The sequence below is a fragment of the Seriola aureovittata genome, chromosome 21 (assembly GCF_021018895.1).
Source record: "Seriola aureovittata isolate HTS-2021-v1 ecotype China chromosome 21, ASM2101889v1, whole genome shotgun sequence".
Classification (NCBI taxonomy): Eukaryota; Metazoa; Chordata; class Actinopteri; order Carangiformes; family Carangidae; genus Seriola; species Seriola aureovittata.
Genome location: NC_079384.1, coordinates 19,642,623 through 19,663,721, shown reverse-complemented (window position 1 = coordinate 19,663,721; position 21,099 = coordinate 19,642,623). Strand labels below are relative to the sequence as shown.

The 21,099-nt window shown below is 40.3% G+C and overlaps 1 protein-coding gene across 3 annotated transcripts in view; it reads right to left on the bottom strand.

The window, feature by feature from the left end:
• grid1b (glutamate receptor, ionotropic, delta 1b) overlaps positions 1-21,099 on the bottom strand; it is a 522,039-nt gene that overhangs the window by 58,765 nt on the left and 442,175 nt on the right. For all 3 annotated transcript variants that reach the window (XM_056365959.1, XM_056365958.1, XM_056365957.1), the window contains exons 7-8: positions 16,248-16,409; positions 12,373-12,492 (exon numbers count right to left, since the gene is read on the bottom strand). In XM_056365959.1, the coding sequence (XP_056221934.1) occupies positions 12,373-12,492; positions 16,248-16,409 (282 nt within the window). The remainder of the gene's footprint in view (positions 1-12,372; positions 12,493-16,247; positions 16,410-21,099) is intronic.

Here is a 21,099-nt window from a genome sequence, read left to right as displayed (position 1 = left end):
ACGTTAGGGAACCGCTGTGGTCACGGTTTTAGAAAGAAAAACACCAAGTAAAGATCATAAAGATCAGCTGGTCCTTTACGGATTCTATAGTACAGTTACTTTGCCTTTTTTTAAAATAAACCCGTGGTACATCTCAGAAAGACCAGTCACTTTACCTTCCACGTGCTTTAAAGAGAACAGGACATGAATTTTCCACTGAATTCTCTCTTAGACTCTAAGCCAAGGTCCTGCAGTGAGCAATAAATAAATGCTCAATTCAGATATAGCCGTGAAGTGATTTGGTGGCTTTTGATTCACTTAGAGTGACTGCAGCCTTTCTAAATATGTCTCCTGCCATGCAAGGACTGGGCTGTGAATTAATTTGCTGGACACAAACGCGTTGCCACTTGGAATTTCATTACTGCGCTGCTTTCTTCTTTGTGTGGATGTTCAGTATGCAGGATGTCCTGTTCTATTTAACAGAGGTTTAGATTGACTCTTTGAGGGATGCCACAGAAGTGGGCTCTCTTTAGGAGGAGAAAATTTTCTGAACCGGTTTCTCTGAAGTAAAATGTATTCAGAGGAACACCCATGTGCAGCCAGATGTGCAGGAAGCAGAGAAACTGAACACACAGTAAGGAAATAAATGTGATGTAGCTTAAAGTTTGTCAAACACTTTTACCAGTTCATGACGTGCTATTAGCATTGCTACGAGCGGATACAGTAAGCAAACAAGACTGATCCAAGACTAATCATGCATGTACCTCTTAGAGGCTATACATTGGTGCTTTGAGCTAACTGCTAACAGCCTGCTAACATGCTGATGTTTAGCAGGTATGTTTACAATGTTAATCATCTTAGTTTAACATATTAGTGTTATTAGTATTAGACATATTCAAATTTTGAATTTTGAATGATTGCACCAAAATTGTTGTGGTTCATCCCCTGGGCACCATGCATATTTGTACAATGTTTCATTGCCAACTGGTGGACCAATCATTGCCATCCCTAGGGCTATACTGCTAGCATGGCTGAAATATACCATTTTGCAGATGCATCTGATATGTACTTTTTGCGACTTGGATTCATTTTCAAAAACCATTATGTTGACAACTTAAATGATGTTTCTCTCAGAAAGTATTGCTGTTGTAAATTATTATAAAAAAACATCATTTCTAAGGAACAGGGCCATCAGGGGAACTGCTCACACAATTTTATGTTTTCAGTGTCTGGAGAAAAGGTTTCAAAGAGATGACCGGATAAAGTAAATCTTCAAGAATCGTCTAATAAAGACCGTCAGCTCTGATCTGATCTGGAAATCCTCTCCAAACTGCTTTCACATCCAGCTTCGGTCTTTCCATCCCGCTCTCCTCCCAGCGGAGGTCAAACATGGCGGATAAATTTCTACCTCGCTCACAGCGTTGCTGCTCATGCATTATTCCTGTCCTCCCCGCTTCTTTCCTTCTCCTCAAATGTCAGGCCTCTTTTTTTTCCTCCTGTCATCCAAAAGGCTAGGCTGGCTGTATTTCTGTAACTCACTCTCTCATGTGGACAGGAGAGCAAAATGCCAGCATTTACCATGCCCCCCCCCCCCAAAAAAGCCTGTGCTGTTCTCCGCCTTGACTCCCTGCCAGACTTCTTTTTTTATTTCCACACCTTCACCTCCTCTTCATCCTTTCCTTTGATTGGTGATTTAAAATGACTTTGGAGGGGGAGCCCTCATCACTTGGCTGTTACTGCAGTATATATGTCCCACAGACCACCTGTCAATCCCACAGTGTGGGCAGTGACTGTAATCTTCTTTTTGTTGATGAAGTTTAGGTTCTTGTGGATAGAACATGTTCCTCTTTCCAGCCCATATAATGCATTACCCCTTACCCTAACTTCAGCCATCACAGCTAAATACCAAACCCCACCCCCCCCGAGTGTTAACCCACAAACAGCCTGTTGAAGTTGTGAGGACTGAAATGTGTCCACACAACCGGAGAAACACACACGCACGCACACACGCACACACCTATCAACATTGCAGGCACATGTAGTGTTTCAATAAAAGCAAAGTCCCTATGAAATGATTCTGCTGAGGTAAACACATATTAGCTCCAAGGACACACACACACACATCAGTAATGTCAAGGCTTCACATACCCTTGTGCAGCCACCCACAAACACTCGACCTCACACACGCACACACGTGCACGCACGCACGCACGCACACACACACACACACACACACACACTGATCAGGATTCCACGCTGCTGTTTTACACTCCTTTCACAGGATATTCTCTGATGCATTTTACTGTTATGAAACCGCTTTGATGTTTCTAATCTACACAAAGCTACGCTCTCTGGGGCCTTTTCAAAGAAAAACACACCAATATGAATTTCAATTACTGTATATATGTGTACATGTGTACGTGTGTGTGTGTGTGTGTGTGTGTGTGTGTGTGTGTGTGTGTGTGTGTGTGTGTGTGCGTGTGTGTGTGTTTCTCTGGTTGTGATTTCTACCTTTTTTGTTCATCTAAAGACAATCCGTGGGTGTTAGATAATTAGCACTGCTGCAGGGACGTATTCAGCCTTCACTGGATCACAAAACTTTAAAAACATATATTTTCCCATTATTATAATTCTAGTTCGGGACATTAAGTCTAACGCACGACTTCACCACAAAATGTTTTATTTAGACAATCATCTAAGATGACAAGTGAACACTAGTGGTTTGGAGCGAAACAGCTCAGATTTTTCAAAATGCATGAGAATAAAGAAAATCGACAAGGTTTTAAAGATTTCTTGTTGTTTTCAAAGAGCATCAATGTTCAAGTTTTGTAAAAGAAAATATCTCAACGTCTTTTGACTAGAAATCCATTAAACTTTCTGTGGATGAAATTTATTTTTAGAACCTCCCGATCTTTACGATCATCAGGTCATAATTTAAACACGCAAATAAGAAACATCAAAATCTAAAGAGGCACATGCCATTACAGTTTACTGATCCCATTTATGTTCCCCAGGCTTCAGATCAGATGAGACAACCCACTGAATTTAATCATATTACTACTGGAGGACAAGAAATTAATCAAGATTTCCTCTTTTCCTGGTGCACAAAGAGGTAAGGAGCCCAAAGCCTAATCTCTGTGTGACAGGGGAGCGTGAAAGCTGTGAGGCCATCATCCCTCAATCTTTTTTCAGGTTGTTTTTTTTAAGAATGCAAGCCAGCACCGGTGCTCGCTCAAAGAATGATGTACAAGTATAAAAGTTTTGTACGGGAAGGTTGAAAAGAATGTGGAAGAGATCATTCAAGAGGTAAATGAGCAGCACAGTCTAGGAAGAGGTACTTAGTGCAGGAGGATTCCCTTGAAGGTCTCCTCCTCATTGGACGGCCTTCGGACCTTGCATTTCCTCCAACGGGGGAATCCTAAGCTTCCTGGGTCAAGGACTTTGCACTCCTGGGCTGGAATGTCCTCAGTCTACACGCCATGTTGCATCAGCAGGGTCGGGTCCGGTCAACTAAAATCCATCAGGGGTCTGTGGCGATACTGGTGGTCCATCTGATCCATCATTGTCGAGTGCTACCGTCAGTAAGCTTGGGTATGGCTTGAAAATGTCAAGTACTAGTGCTGAGTCAGTACTGATACTGTACTTTGAAAAATACACTGATCAGAGACCACATTAAAACTGGTTTTAAATTAAAACAACTGAGGCTTAATACCCAACCTGAGTCTCCGATATAAACTTTATTTTTTATTCACTTTCTTTTCAGCATCACTTAATGATCAGTACATCTTGTATTGCCGGGTTAATGACCAATGCAGCCTCCAATGACTACAAACTACAAACAGGTAGCTTCCGAAAGCTTTGATGTGCTATAAAATATATTTATTAGATTTACAGCAAATTTGATCTAATTTCAGTATTTTGGATTTTCACCTTATGTGAAATATATGTGTTATCATATATGTATTTACTTTGTGTCTTCTTACTCTGTAAAGCGGCCTTGGGTACCTTGAAAGGCACTATAAAAAATCAAAGTTATTATTATTATCATGTATTCTTTTATCTATCAGACATAACTCGACAAGTGCTCTGCAGTGATATTTAGTATGATCTTTGTTTACATTGAGGATATACTGTACATTAGTTTGTGTTAATATTCAGTCAAAGGCTGCCTTAAGTTTAAGGATTCTACTGAATCGACATTATGACAGAACCATATAATCTGACATGGTGGTGTTTCTTTGAGATGCACAAATAATATCTGTGACTGAAGGGATGGTTTTATATGCAGTCCTTGTGAAATCCAAACATTACATATGTTTTTTTATCATTGTGTTTCATTAGATCTTTTTTCATTTTCAGTCCTGCCATTATTACTAAACCTAATTTGGCATCTCTTTATGGGATGTACAAGAGCTCAGTGGTCATTCATCACTACCCGTGCCTGATAGAAAAAAAAAAAGACTATATCTTTGTGGCTTGGGGGAAAAATGAAAAGGGAGAAAAATATCTATCTTGTTCCATGTATTATTCACTGAAATTAGCAAGCTTCTAGTTTTCAAAGACACAAATTGTTGTTAACGACTCCAAATTACCTCAGGGATTTGAAATTAGTACCGTCTGAGGCTCATTTTCGTTCTCCAACATTTCTAATGGATTCATTTCAGAAGGGCCAGTAACAATGCAGTCCCCATTATGGACAAATGGCTGGGTAATTCCTATCCTCAACAAAATAATTGCAAACCTCTTTAGCTCTTCTGTGGGAGAGGAGAGACTGACGGAGAGAGAAAGGAGGTGACAGATAGACGGGAGACCGGGCAAAATGGCGGGCTGGTCAGAGCGGAGTGAAAGGATGTAAACATGTTATCAATCATGAATAATGCTCTCATCCTGAGGCTTTGTCAGTTTCATTGAAATGGAAGAAGCATATTAACTGTCTCATAAACATGTCAAATAAATTACACACTATGTTCACATTCTGTGTTTAGTATTTGTACATTTCAAATATGTGATTCTAAGAGTATGAAGCAGTAAAATACATTAAATATAATTTTGTTTCATTGATCCATATCACAAGATGTGTGTTATTAAGTACGTTTCTATTAGAGAAGTGTTAAATGTGAATGTACAAAATAGTGAAATTCCCTAAATATCTTTAATGGTTTATTCTTGTCATGGTTTAGTTGAAGGTCAGTGGTTGGTCTGTGGGAATAGAAGATGCAACACAAAGTGATGGTTGCAGCATCACTGTGGCTGCATTTACTCCTGGTTTCCACACTACTGTTGAGTGTTTGAGACTTTTGGAAACGCAGCTGGATTGAGTTTTGGAAAACGTTTTAGTCTCAGGAAACGATGAACATGAGCGCCCCATCTTTGTTTCCTTATCTCATCCTGCTGGACAAACTCATACAGTGCAGAAGAGTAAAATTTTTAAGACAGGAGTTCCTGCATGAGCAAAACCTCAGCTTTACGACTTTCTGGTATTAATTCATACTTTTATGCAAGTGTTGGAGCAAGCAGCACAATTTCAGGTATGTCTCATTAGGTTCTCGTCTGTAACACAAAAAGTTAACAAGAGGTGAATTTACGTGAATTTAGGTGAAAAAAGGTAGAAGGTAAACAGATCCGAAGACGAGCTGAAGTTTAAAGTGCATGCACGTGAGCCAATGAAGCTTTTCAGATTTCTGTCGACAGCAGCTTTGCGTTGCACCCACAGTAAGTAGTAACTAGCACCTATCTGCAGTTTGAGACTCCCTGTCAGCTGTCGGGCTTGTTGCAGGATAAACACGCTTGATTGTATCAACACTAACAACACAAAGCCTCTTGTGAGAAATTGAGTTGATCACTTTTTGCTGGGGGTCCTGTCGAGGGCTCCCCGCAGGACCCCTGAGGGTCCTCAGACCCGAGTTTGAAAACCACTGGAGCTAAATCAGGGTCTTATTAGAAGTTGGAGAGGTTGTCTGCTGAAGTCGTCCCGGCGGCCGTCCTCCGTCTGATTAAAAACAGCGATTCGCCAACACTCCCTCTGAGGATCGCGGGCGAGAACATAATGTCCTCTGACACACGTTCAGTCGCTGCCACCAATCGGAGAGGACGGAAAAGAAAAATCTGAGTTATATATCTTTTTTTTCCCCCAGTCTTTCGTGGGAGGGCGATTTACCGACAACAAATTGCTGGGAAGACACATCAAAAGTCAATGAGATGAGAAAAGTGAGGACAGATAGATAGGATAACACACAGGGGAGGTCTGAAGGACCAGAGCGCTGCGACACAAGTTTCCGGGGAAAGAGGGAAATAACATTTCAATCTCTATCAGGTCTGATCTGGAGGTGGGAGGGGGAGCGGTGTTTCATCTGTGGGGAAAATTTGCTTTGAGAAATGGCCTTGGGAGGAGAGGGAAGAGGCGTGGACAGCACAGAAAGATGGAGATGGAGATTCGGATAAGACTAACATTGTAGGGGGAAAACGAATCGAGTGTATGTGTGTTTGTGTGTGTGTGTTTGTGTGTGTGATGAGAAGGAGCAGCTGATATCTCGCCGCCGGGCAGACAACATCTACCTGTACGTCAGAAACTCTATAAAAGTTTCCTGTGTACGATCAACTCACAGCAGCCTCATCTCTCCCTCCACCAAACAGATTTAGACTGCCTAAAGAAATAACTGGATGTGAGATAAACTCACTGTCGCTGTTTCCGGCTCAATAAACCCTCCAGACAAACGGTTATTGAGCTCAGAACTGTTTCGAGACAGATTTCTGTTTTTGGTGTTGCAGTAATTAATTTGGTTTTCAGAGCAGATGTCTTTTCCATTTTAGGAACAACACAAGAAATTGTCACCAACCTCAGACACCCTACGAAACATCCCTGTGTAAAACCAGACTCCGAACTGTGTCAACCAATAAACAGACACTTAAAAAACTCTAACAAAGATTAACTCGTTGTGTCTCATGTCAGAAAATGTCAGGCTTTAACTGATTAATTCAATGTGTGACAATCTGTTGCACAATCCTGCGTGATTTTTCACTATCTTAAGTTACGTTCAGACTGAATGCAAAATAAAATTTGGAGGTTCCACAATTGCATATAACATCAGTGTAAAGAAACAAATGGATGTGAATTGGCAAGTGACAGCTGTCATTCCAGGAGCAAACATCTGGATAATGGGTAAACGCCTTGGTTAAACATCCCTGGATCGGCCTCATTCGGCTCCTTGCTTTCAGTTCATTACAGATTCTGACTGCACTTGACTGCATTTGTATGGCTCTTTAATCCAAAGCACAGTTTGCCTCTCCTTCACCCAATCCCTGAGGAGCTGCCATGTAAGACTCTGGCCTCTCCACAGGGAGTAATTCAGGATCAGTGTCTCACTCTTCCAACAGCAGGAGGCGAAGATCAGAACACCGACGCTGCAATTAGAGGGCTTTCATCATTTTATCCACCCTGGACTCTGATCCTGGTTTTGATTATTTTCAAGATATAATGTTGACCCCCCCCCCCACATCGCCTTTAGAAAAAGATACAAGACTCTAGTTTGAAGAAAAAAGCCTGCTTTAGTACAAATATTGTTTGTGTTGTTTACAGCTGACACATGCATTCATTTATGTACTGATATAAATGTATATATCGATCCACATTTAGATATATGTTGATGAATACTGTGTGCAGACTGTGTATGAAGGCACTTAACAGTACACAAGAGATCCCACATGCACTGCATGTTAATAATAATATGTCTCATTTGTGAGTATGTGAGAGGACTAATAACTGGGAGGTCTGTGTGAGTGTGTGTGTAAGTGTGTGTGTGTTTGTATTGGAGATACGTCATGGTGCATGTGGGGGGTAATAGCAATATGCATTTGTGTGTGTGTGTGTGTGTGTGTGTGTGTGTGTGTGTTTGTGTGTGAGAGAGAGAGAGAGAGAGATCTATGGCCCTATGCCCTCCTAATGGCCATTATGTAACACAGGGGGACTCATAACTCAGAATGAGAAGCCAGGTGATTAAATCTTCATTACTGCAGCAAATGCTCTGTATGTGTTTGTGTACGTGTATGCATGTGTGTGTGTGTGTGTGTGTGTGTGTGTGTGTGTGTGTGTGTGTGTGTGTGCCCTTACACTGACACACAGTACCTGCAAGCTGCTAAATCATCTCAATTGTTACGACTGCTTGTAAACTCAGTACACATGAAATAATTCACATGTATCCGGTGAATGGAACCAAATGACTACATCTTGTATTTCATCGTCATCCTTTTACTAAAACATGGAGACAGATCAGTGGACACGGCGAGATGGTGGCGCTTGTTTTCAACACAAATCAAAAATCTGATCTGAGCGGAGTGGAGCGATCAGCCACTCAATTCAATTTCGATTTTCATTTCGACTGAAAATGAGAAACATCACCTGCACCCATCTGTAAACTGTTTCTTTTATGAGGAAAAATCGTTCTTTCTTTAATTGCACAGGCGGCCGTTTCAATCTTAGAATTCTTTAAATAACTTTTCTTTTTTTTTAGATTGTAGCCCTTCATCACATTTCTAATCACTGTCCTTATTTCTTTTTACTCGTTTTCTTTTCCTTTCCCTGTCTTTTTCACTTGTCTATTCTGTCCTTTCCTACTTTTCACTGCAGCTTTTTCATTTACTTCTCCTTTCCCTTTCCTTTCCTTACCTTCATTTCCTTTACTCACCCTTTCCTTTTGTTTCCTATTCTTTCCTTTCCTTGCTTTCCTCTTCCTTCCTTACCTTTCCTTTCCTTTCAATGACAATAAAGAAACCAAAAAGTCTGACCTTGATTTCATAGCTTGTTATGAAAAGTGACCTTCTTTATATTCTACAGCCTCTCTGAACCCTCCTTCACGCTGCGGTACAAGGAAGGACCATGTTCCATAGCACAGTCCTGAAAACATTATTATTCCACACAACATAAAACCATATGAAATAGTACATGACAATCTGATCTGTTCAATCAGTGAGAATGGAAAAAAATATCTCCAATACTTACAGCACATCACCACCAAGGTCAAGGTGACGACTGAAACTCAGAGATCTCATGCATATTATTTAACTATCTCTCAGCTGATCTGTATTGATTCATCTAGTGTGAGATAGCACTTACATATAGTACTTTATATTTATAGGCAGACGACTTAAAAACTCTTCAGAGCATTAATTAAAACCTCGTTCATCCTGTTAAATATTGACTGGTTTCATGGAAAGGGACGCGTGTTCGCGGAACTAAACTGGGATGCTGCTAATCAAGGTTAACGCGACATGGTTAAACAGCATCTTCAGTGATTGGAAGAATTAATGAGGTGAGGACTGATTGAGATCGCTGCTGCATGAATGATGACTGTGTTCATTCACAGAGAAAGACATATGCCTGCACAACAGCTACAACTCCCATGAGGCACTGATGACGTTACGACCCAGGAGATATGTTGTCGTTGAACCCGCATCTATGGTCATGAGCGCTGGGTAGGGAAAAAAAGAACGACATTGCAGATACAAGCAGTTTTAAATGAGTCTCCTCATTGGGGGGGTGGGGAGGGGGGTGGGGTGGGGTGGGGGGGTGAGATGGTTTGGGCATCTGGTTCAGATATCTCCTGACCGACTTCCACTGAGGTCTTCTGGGCATGTCTAACTGGTAGGTGGGCCCAAGGTAGAACAAAAAGACGATGAGGAGATAATATATCCCATCTGGACTGGGAACAACTCAGGATCCCCCAGGAGGAGCTGGAAAGCGTTACTAGGGAGAAGTACGTCTGTATTACTTCGCTTGACCTGCTGCCATCACGGCCCCGACCCCAGATAAGCGTCAGAAAATGGATGGATGGATGATGGAAGAAACAACGTATGAAGAAATTCAATCATCCGGCCGATGAGTGTATCAACATTTAATGTATCAACTGATGGAGGGTCACAGAGGTCTGAGAGACTTTTATGTCTGAAAATCAACCTATAACCTATAAAAGTGGAGGGCACAGAAAGCGATGGGCACATTTTTGTAAAACCCACATAGTCTTGTACCTTCGACATTTTATCAAACCACCACATTTTTTTAAAGACGGTTGTCCATGTTTAGCGCTGATGACTCACAAGCTTTGCCAGTCACATAAAACTGTCTATGAAGAAATGAACCCAGAAGTCCTGAAACCTGGACAGTCGAAACCACTGCTCCCACTTCACAACTCTACATCACAGCATCATGTACAAACAATATTAACAGCAGGCCTGGGGGTATCCTACAGTACTGTACATGATCCTGGAAATAACAATGAGTTGTAATGTAAATTCCCTTATACTGATCAGGCTTACAGTACACGATCTTCCTCATCTTATTTTAATACCTACCTTTGTAAACCTTGTAAATGCTGTATTCACAATTATCATAATTAACAAAAACAATATATGTAACGCTCTCTTGAGAGCAAACTCAGATAAATATGTTGAAGGTCTGCACTAGTAGGTAACACTTCCAGGTAATAGCCACAGCCTCATACCTTGACAAACCTGCTTTATTTTGATTTATTATTAAATACAAAGCATTTATTCATAAAACCATCAGTCTCCTGATGTCAACGTTGAAAGCATTTTAAAGACTCCATCACGGTCATGCTCAGCTGCTCCAGCACTGCTACTACTGCTACCACTAAAAGTCGTACCTCTATGACTACTACAAACACCACCCTGAATCACCGCAGCAAACCCTTAATTAGTTCTACCAACTCCGAGACTATGATGGAAGATTTGAGTTTATTTACTTGACTAATAGGGGAAAATATAAAGGTAGAGTCAGCACCACAGGGAGTAAAACACTCCATGTTTATTCAGTAAATGCAGACTGCAACTTAACATTTTGAAAGGGAAAATAAGACATCACTTCCTTTACTACCACCCAATGCCTCCAGTTATCTTAGCTATCCCTCATAATACTATTTAATATTGCAGGCTGCTGAACGTTTAATGAACCAACCAAAGGCCATTACCAGGACTTTAGGAAATCTGAGTTTTAATCCCCCTCAGCACCCCATGGCCGGGAGTGGTCTGTGCCACTTGAACACAGCTGGCATGATGACTGATGACTTTCAACTGCAATCGACAACAACAACAGCCTGCAGCCACAGCTCCTCTGTACAGTACAAGGCAGTGCTGTCAGGCTAACACTGCACTGAACAAATACACAGAGGGGAGTTTGTGTGCTTGTGTGTGTGTGTGTGTGTGTGTGTGTGTGTGTGTGTGTGTGTGTGTGTTTGGGTTCCTGAGTTTTGTATACGGCAGTTTCCCCGAACAGATTAGCCGTGAATATTAGGCTCTGAATACAAGTTCAAAAAAGAGTGAAAGTGAGTGTGTTTTCAAAGTATGTTTGAAATGAATATGTGTGTGTGAGTATGTTAGAGTGGGAACCTTAGAGTGAGAGCATGATTTCATGTTTAAGAGAGAAGGTGTAATGTAAATGCATGTGTGTCAGTGAGAGACTGTGTGTGTTTATGTGTGAAGGAATGTGAGACAGAGAGAGAATGTGTAGAGAAGGAATGTGCGACAGTGTGTGTTCATGTGTAAGTGTGAGTTTGAAATGTGTGTCAGACTGAGCTGCTGGCAGTTTTCACTCCAGGCACAGAAGTCTCTGTAACACTCAATAAAACGGTGTTAGATGGTTTGTCTGGTTACAGGAATCTGAAACAACTTTTCAAATAATTCTGAGTGACTCAAAAGAGTTTTTTTCATTGGTCTGGTGACGGCACCACTCAAGAGTCAGACAGAAAAGGATCTTAAACACGGTTACAGTCAAGATGTATTAAACTGCCATATAAAAAATATATTATGTACTTCAATTTTGAGCCTGTAGCTTAACGTTTAATATTATAGTCCGTTTATGAGGGCTGCCTTGCGAACATTTACTAGCTACCAGCGTTAGCTAAAATGTTATTATTGCAGCAAAGGAGGTTATGTTTTCATGTGTGTTTATTTGTGAGCAGGATTTCTGTATAAAGCACTGAACCGGTTTGCACCAAACTGGATCAGGAGTCAGGGGAGAGCCCATTCAAATTTGGGGCAGATCCGGATCATTTACTATTAATTTTGATTTTTGTTCCTCTATGAAGTCAGGTGTATGTTGGTGTATGACTGCAATCCTACTCTTGTTCCAGTGCTGAAGTACTGGGCAGACAAAGCAGGACCTTTTAGCTCTATTGATCTAAATCTATTTCCTTATATTGTGACAACATTCATACATAATCTGCCAGAAAAATTTTTATGAAAACTTGAATACTCAGTATCATCTGAGTGGTGACAAAATGTCAGTTCACTCTGCAGCCTTTTGGGTTTGACACATAGGCGATGTGGCCCTCTGCACCGTTCACGTCCAGTTCATTCATTTAAAGTGAAACTCTGTGAACTCACCCTCTTGATGTCCTTGCCGAAGGTCTCACTGAAGCTGGAGCCAAGGATCTCAAACTGGACGTGGGAGTTGGAGCCGCTGTCCTTAAAATCCATCATACCTGTCAGACCTGTGATGTTGCCCTGGAGGAATCCCCAGATACAGAGAGAGAGAGAGAGAGAGAGAGAGAGAGAGAGAGAGAAATAGGTGGAACAATGTGAAAATCATGGAGGATAAAAGGAGTTTGGAAAGTTTAAAAGCTCAACCAATAGTGGATCTTTGTTGCTGATACTGTTGCTGATGCTGATACTGATATCAATCTGGACCCTGTTCATTTCATATATGATAATATTTATCAAAACAAACTTTTTTTTAACAGAACCCCTAAAATTTGTTTTTTAAAGCTGCACCAAGACATATACTAAGTGCAACATATTGTAGGACATACATACCAGTGAAAAGGAATAAGCAGACATCAACTTCTACTTCATTGAAATGCATGTTTTTTTTATCATTAATCCATAATAAAAGAGGCCTTGTCAGTATTGTTAAGTTTAATGTTCATGCAGATAAAATATAATGAAGTGACAGTGAGATGGAGGGAGGGAGGATGAAGGGAGAACGACATTGAAGAGTCATTAAAAGGGGTCAAAGGGAGTGATGGAGGGAAAAATTATACAAGGAAGAGTGCAAGAGAAGTGTGAGAAGAGAAGACATGGGTAAGGAAATTGCGAATGAAAGAAGCATGCACAGAAAGAGAGAGAAAATCTGGACAACACAGAAGACAAACAGCCTCATCGCAGTCTGGCTCATGTAGCGTTTTGCCCCTTTTGAAACTGCTCCTGCCATCCTCCATGTATCTTTAGTATCACGCTGCGTCCCATGGTGCTTTGTGAGCTGCTAAGCTGTGTGATATTGATGTTAAATTGGCAATCCCAACAGGGTCATGAAGTGCACTCAACACACAGAAATCACCATGGAAACCATCAGCTCAGGAGAGGACAAGAACCGATATAGATACCTAATTAATCAGTTTATAAATTAATGATCAGCTTTATTAATTCATGATCATTGATCTCTGCTTGCTGGCTCCCTTGTTGATTGCTCCCATGGCTTTTATGCAGAATATACAGTAGCAAAGAATGGTTAGAAATGTATGAGATCTCATATAAAATATCACTGGAGCGCAGCTCCTGACTGCAGTGCCACCCCACTGAAAGGCCAGAGATGAAATGTCGCTTCATGGCTTCCATCAGTTCATGTTGGATTGTAAAGCAAGACTAAAGACACCCATCAACACACGGCAACAAAATAAATGTTCCTCTGTCAGCTGCAAAGGTCGCAGTCATTGTCACCTGGAGGAGAATAATGTTTCATGATGTTTGTTTTGGTTTGCGAGCAGCTTGCTACAAAGTCAGTGATGCCTCTAGTCCTCCATCTGTCTTTCAGTAATAAAGAAATATAAATTTAATGCATCACTCTGAATATTTTTTACAACAGAGTATTGCTTTATGAACTCTGTCTCTCAGAACTATATGTGTAATTATAATATATATTATAATTATATTAATATAATATATTACTCTACTTTTGATTTAGCATACAACATACAAATAATATATAATGTTAAAAAGAGTACTTAGCTAAACTACTTTGTCTTAGCTGTGAAATCTAACAGTTAGCATACCCTGACTATGCTGTTTGAGCTCTTAGCTGGACTATTAGCTAAGATGAAGCAAATTGTTCTACCTGCTCAATTGTTATAATGTTAGTGATAATGTTAGCTAAACATAGCTAACAATCAGATAACCTGTACCAAATTGTTTTAAAAGCTAAAAAGCACCTTTGCCTAACCTATACCAAACCACTTTAGCTGGTAATCTGAACCCATAGCTAACATGAATCAAACTGTTTTAGCTGCTAAACTGGTTAGCTAACCTGAGCCTGAATGTTTATGCTCCTAAACGGAACCATTATTTAACCAGAACAAAACAGTTTTAGCTGGTAATCTGAACTCTGAAACAAGACTTATCCTAAACCAAACTCTAAAACAACACTAAGTGTTTAAACCTTTAGCTAACTTAAACTAACCTGAACCTAATGTTTTAGTCATTAAACTTAACTGTTAGCTAACTTAATGCAAACTGTTTCAGCTGCTGAACTGAATCATTAGCTTTCAATTCAAATCATTCTGAATAGAATAAAATATTTACATTTACTCCTTTTGCAGACGCTTTTATCCAAAGCAACTTACAAGTGAAGGACATTACTAAGCTTCAGTGCAGTAGGAACCTTAGTGTAAATGTAGCAATGTGTTTGCTATAATGTGTGTTATAATTTTTATTTTATGTTCTCTTGGCAAACTGTTTTAGTTAGATATTAAAGTGATACTCCACCCAAATTCTATATTAACACGGTAAGTGTTGGTAGACAGTACCAAGTAACACCGACAGGTGAGCAACTGTCAAAAGTGCTTTGCATTGCGAGTATGGAGCACTCTTTTCAGAGTTAAAACAGGAAGGTGTTATGGTCACAGAGGTGCATTTAAAGAATACTGTTTCAAAACTTTGGTACCTTAAGCTAAAATCTTAAACATTTTTCATTTTCTGAAAAGGCTGTGCCATCTACCTCAGGATTGTTACGATAAAAATAAAAAAAATGGAATAATTGTTATTGTTATAATATTCCAGCATTATAAAACCCTTTTCAAAGTGTTATAATCCGCCATGCAGCGTTTTAGCCTCTGATAAACCTTCAGATTAATGCAAATGTTATGCTGGATTGTATTTCATTGTCTCACTCCTACCTGAAGCAACACAACCACACTAACACACTAAACCTTTGCATTGTTTTAACACAGTGTCTCAGTGTTTACAGTTGAAGATGCTCTGTGCTTCTATTGTTAAACATCACAGAGCATGTAGTAGAGGTTGGGAGGTGTCCCAGATGCCGCATCCGTTATCACTGTGACAGCACACGGGACAAAAAGCTCAAATCTGTCAGGTTGGGCAGTTATCAGCAGATATCATACAGTCTGATTTCAGTGCAACTGCATCTTTGTTGCTGCTCATTTGTCATTCCTGTGAGCTCAATCAACACAGCCAAGCAATGTAATGAACATTTAGGGTAAATTTCAAACACTACTTTTCAAATAAAACTGTCAACAGGCTAAAATGTGCAAAAATAAATTCAACAGGAGAAAAAGAAAAGAAAAATGCCACAATGCCCTGTTGTATTTTCAGTCATAATTTCATGATCTAAAAGCTGAAGGCACTGGCAGAAGTTACTGTAGCAGTGATTTTCATTAACTCGAACGTTGTGTACTTCTGTCAATATCACAGAGGAACTGACACTTGTATCAAAACCCTGCAATTATTAAAGGTATCAGGGCTTTTCTGCACCAGGTTCACCTCAGTGTGCATATTAAACAGGAGCCAGGGAGAAGGAAAGATCGCTAACAAGCTCACCGTGAGAGTTACTGTGAGATGCGTCAAAGAAACGAACTGTTGTTTTTTACTATTAAACTATTCAAGCTATGGGGGACTCATCAGTACATGTGAAAAGCATCTTTCACCAATTAGACTGAGAATCAGACTTCAGGTTGTATGATGTACATCAGAGTTTAGGCTGAATGACGTTCTTGTTTCATGTTTCACCGACGGTGTTTCACGCTTTTTTAAGAAACACTTTGTTAAGCTTGGTATATAAATCTAATTATACTTCAATGCTCTCCTCTTTATGCGCTCCTCAGTCTTCAAAGGTTGTTTCAATCAAACCTTTGATGGAAAAGAACATATACCTGTTGCTTAACAGATAAATGGAGAAGTGTGTGTGTGTGTGCGTGCGTGCGTGTGTGCGTGCGTGCGTGTGTGGGTTTATTGTCAGAAAGCCTCAGTACCTTCTGGATGGTCTCAAGCATGGACCAGCCTCCGTTCCAGGGCTTGGTGGACTTCCTGATGCAGTTGAGGCTGGCCATACTGTGCCACTTCCTGTCCTCCAACTTCCTGTAGAAGGCGTTGGCCAGCATCAGCACGCTGTCGTACAGGTAGAGGTTGGACACCTGGAGAGAGGAAGGGAGACACAAGTTAAAGATAAATACATACAGATATTTTTTATGTCTGGTATCAAAAACAGAGCTTCATGTTAAATATCGATTTCCTGACATGAAAGCATTCAAATCAATATTACTGTGCATGACTGGAAACAGAAAGAGTGTGTGGTGTGTTTGATGCCTGCAGCAAAAGGCATTCACATTCAGTTAAGTCCATATATTTGCAGATTCTTTTACATATGTACAAATCTTACTTATATAGATCTGTGTGCACATTGAAACTTTATTTTACATATTAACACATATCAGTGCACCAGCAAATCTGAATACATGTTTACAGATTCTTGCACAGATTCACAAATCGACACACATACACGGATGTAAAGTTTCACAACTCTCCATATACTTTTAGAAATACTATTGCTACTAATAACCCAGTGTATTAAACTGGAATCCAGTAATCCACAGTCTTTACCAGGTTTGTTGCTTGTTTGTTATTAAATTAATTAAATTGATTTCCTGATACATGGTGCATGTAGCTGATGTAAACCTACACAACACTTTTCCTAATTGGTTGTGCTTACGTGTTCGATGATGTTATTTGAAGTGACATCAATGACACACATGAAGACAGTGGGGGTCAATGTAAAGGACAAATTCAAGATTTCACAGTGCAACTGAGACACACAAACACATATATGTACTGGGGATGGAACAATATAGTTTTTTTCAGGGCCAATATCAATAGTGATTATTAGTAATGAAGAAGGCCGATAACCGATATTTGAAACCGATATGCCAACACACCACTACTGCTACATGAGGACACTCGCAGTGGTGTCCAGGTGTTTGTATTATTTTGTCCATCCCATCGATATCACTGAAGGTAGGCTAAATAACAAACACCTCTGTGTAATGTAATGCAGCTATACAAGATATCACCTCCATAATGATCATATAGTTGAATCAACAACTGTCTAAAACTATTTTATCACAAATTGAACATTACAACCTTCATGAAAAAAGCATTTACTGCAAGACTGTTGTATTACTCTACATCAGTTTTAGCCATGTGTTCCTAATAAACTGCCCACGGAATGTATATTAGTAATTATCAGTTGTAGTGCCTGAGTAGAATTAATTGGTTAATCACAATATAACATTTACCCCTACCCTTCAAAAAATGTAACAGCAACTTTGCTCAGAGACATTTAACTGACTTAGTATATGCTTTTATCTGAGAACATTTTTACTCCGTGACTTTACTTCTACTGCAGTAAAATGTCTTTTCAGCATCAGTAGTTAGTGACATGTGCTGACATGCTGCAGTCACGGTAGCGTCTCACTTCGTCTCTGGAGTTTCTGTAGCGTTTATCGCTGCTCTGTCTGAACATCGTTAATGTTGCTGTTTTCTTCATCACAGTGACCAACTACGTGCTGTACATTTAAACTTACACTAGTTCTGCTCCAGCACTCAGAGCTCTCTGCTGCTTTTGGCGACTTTCACCGACTCGTCAGTTGTTTACATGCTGTTCACATCTGCTAGTTACTTTAGCTTAGCAGTTAGCGCTAGCTTCTCTCTCTCTCCCTCTCTCGGTGTGTCTTGAGCCAACAGACGAACTTGTTCATCAGAGTGTGGTGTTGTTGTAACTTCAGTGTAGAGGACTGAGCTGTTTGTTACATCTTCAGTGATGTCTGCCGTCTTACCTTCGACACACAGCTCCGCTCATTAACCGGAGCAGCTGGAGTCTGCGACAGTTTGCGTACACAGCAGCCTTCAGTGATAGGCAATTACTCGTGATGACGTGTAACCAATCAGATGGTGCAGAGTAGTGACGACATAAAGTAGCGCATTTTTAGATTTTAAATTAATTAATTTCATCATTTAAAAAAGATGCGAATTCAGAATATTGCATCATATATTATATTATATTGTATTTTGGAATCTAAACACAATTATATGTTAATACACAATTAATTTAGCCAAAAAATAAATCTGTCATATTTTCTACATCATATCTTGTCTTCTCTATAGTAAAGCGTGGGAGAGCTTTGACTGAGGCTGGACTTTAAGAGCTGCTACTTATGATGTTAACACTGAGAGTGAGGGCAGATCTATTCTTTGTGTTGAGGTGTTTGTGCAGAATTAAGGCCTGTGGCTACAACATCATCAGTACTAAGAATTACAGCTCTAATTTCCTCCAGATCAAATGTTGCGCTCACTTGTCTCCTGCTGACAATCAGATTCAGTCAATAAAGTGACACTAATGTCTGTCAGCAGTAACACTGACTGAGTCAACAGGGTGAAATGACACTCAGTGGCAAACATTCATGTCCTGCTGTAGTTCACTGTTACAAAGCATTGATGAACTCAGGTTCAGACATTCTGTATGTGACAAGTCGAAAAATCCAAGGATGTCGATTCAAACAGTAATCTGTGGTAAAAGACCACAAGCACGCAGAGTAAAGCAGGAGTGGAAGTCTTGAAGCTAAGCTGTAATCCTGGATACAGGCGGATCAGACAAGACACATTAATAGGCTACATTAAATAAACCTCTAATGCCAATTTAGATGTGTAGCAGTGACAAAATGCCTTAATTAATCAGAGATACTGATTCCCAATAAGTGATGTCGTCTGCTCACGTCCTCCTGAGCAACATGCAGGTAGTCGGTGGTAACGTGAACTTATTCACGTTTTATTCAGGTGACATTTCAGAAACCTTCCCCCTGTACTTTTGACTGCAGCTTTAAAGCAGCAGCATTCCCACTTGTTTACAGACACAGAGTGAACCTGCTCACGCTGACAGTGTTTGACGGGTGACGCTCACTCTGTCCTTCATCAGGGAGAAAGATTAGGGCTTTTGGGGGCGACTTCCATGAACACTTAACCTTCTTTTGCATGAATTATTGAGACAAACGTCCTCTTCTACCTGCCTCCCACAGGGTTTCAGGTGAGGACAGAGAGGTTCTACAGAGGTCAAGGATGAAAAGACTGACTCCAGGTGAAGATTTTTATGTAGTGGGTGATTTTTGAGATGGAAGAGAAGAGACAAAGTGAAGATGGGCGAGGAAGGAAGAAAGAAATATGAGGATGGGAAGGAGAACAGACTGTTAAAAAAATAATCAAGCTGAGGGAGGAGAAGGAAAAATATGAGCAGGAAGAAAAAGAAAAATGAGAAACAAAACAACTGAAAAGACAAAGACAAGGCAAACGCATGCAAACAGACAAACAACAGAAACAAAAGTGACATTCAGTGTAAAAACAAACAAAATGAAATCAGAGCAGTTCCAATTATCACAAGTCATTAAGAAGGTTAAAGGGGAGGAAGAGAGAAAAGACAAAAGGAGGAGAGAAAGAAGGAGGAAATTAAAAGAAGGGTGAAGGCCAAAAGAGGCTAGAGGCAACAAGACAAGAGACGGACAGGGGGGAGGAAGTTTTTTAACACATGAAAAAAGAGAGAGTGAGAAACTGAGATAAGAAAATGAGAAAGAGGAGCAGAATTAAAGATTAAAGATGCAGAGATGAAACGGGGCGAGATAGAGAGTGTGTGACCTTAGTGCTGTCTCTGTGGGTTCACGCCGCTCTGATGTCACACATGTAGAAAACTACACTCATCAACACAAATGTCAAGACGAGACAGAAAAAAACCAAACATTTGTCAGCATGAATTACGGTAATTGTTCTGTTTGCTGTTTTTAAATGTCAACCACACATCACTGTGATATTTCATAACCGGAAATAATACTTCAGTGGAGTGTGTGTGTGTGTGGGGGGGGGATGTCTTAGTGCGTGATGTGACAGTGTGTATTGGTGTCCTCTGGGTGTCAACTGCTACCACAGACTAAATGTGACTAAATGAAATTCACTGGAATGAGTCCAATTAGATTTCATTGTAGATATTAGCCATGACACAAACTCAACACTGATAGATAAAGTCAGCAGCAGTGTTGCGGCTGCATGTTCATAAACAACTACTGACGGCTTAAAGCCACACAAGAATCTCTGTGAGGCGACGGCACATCACAACTCAGACTTTTCCTGCAGCGCAGCGTTTAGCAGCTAAAGAGCTAGATGTTTCCCTCAGGAGCCGTTGGAGACCAAACACTGAGCTAAAACAGAGGGAACGCTGGACTGAGATTCATCAGGCGAACACAGACACCACAACACATGGATCATCGTGCTGATCCATGGCTGCTACATGCGGAAATAAACAACTATTTACTAGTAAATTCATTTCCACAGGCCTGAAAAAAGCAGCTACACTGTTTAGTGTCATATTTTAATTTTAATACAGTATCCTAAAACCTGGGCTAACTTGCTACACTGCACTGCAAGGACATGCTACATGGATCAGCAAATGGTGAGGATACCGACTCCTTGCCTGTGTCAAATGGGGGCAAAGCCTCTAGTCAAAAGTCAACTGAGCAAAAATGGTTCAAAGTGGAAAGCCAAAGCCCTGACCCTATTCTAAGTCTGAGTTCTAAAAGCCTGAAACATGACACTGATGTGACAGCAATGTGATTTACTATATTGCTAGAAAAATTTGTCATTTTAAATATGAGACAGCAGCTGTTCTGTTTATGTTCAGCAGCTGCCCTGAGGTTTTAACACTGAGCCTACAGCACACGTAGACAGTGATCTCATGTCATGATTAGCTATAAATACTGTGACATATGAATTAGTGCTGTGTTTTAATTA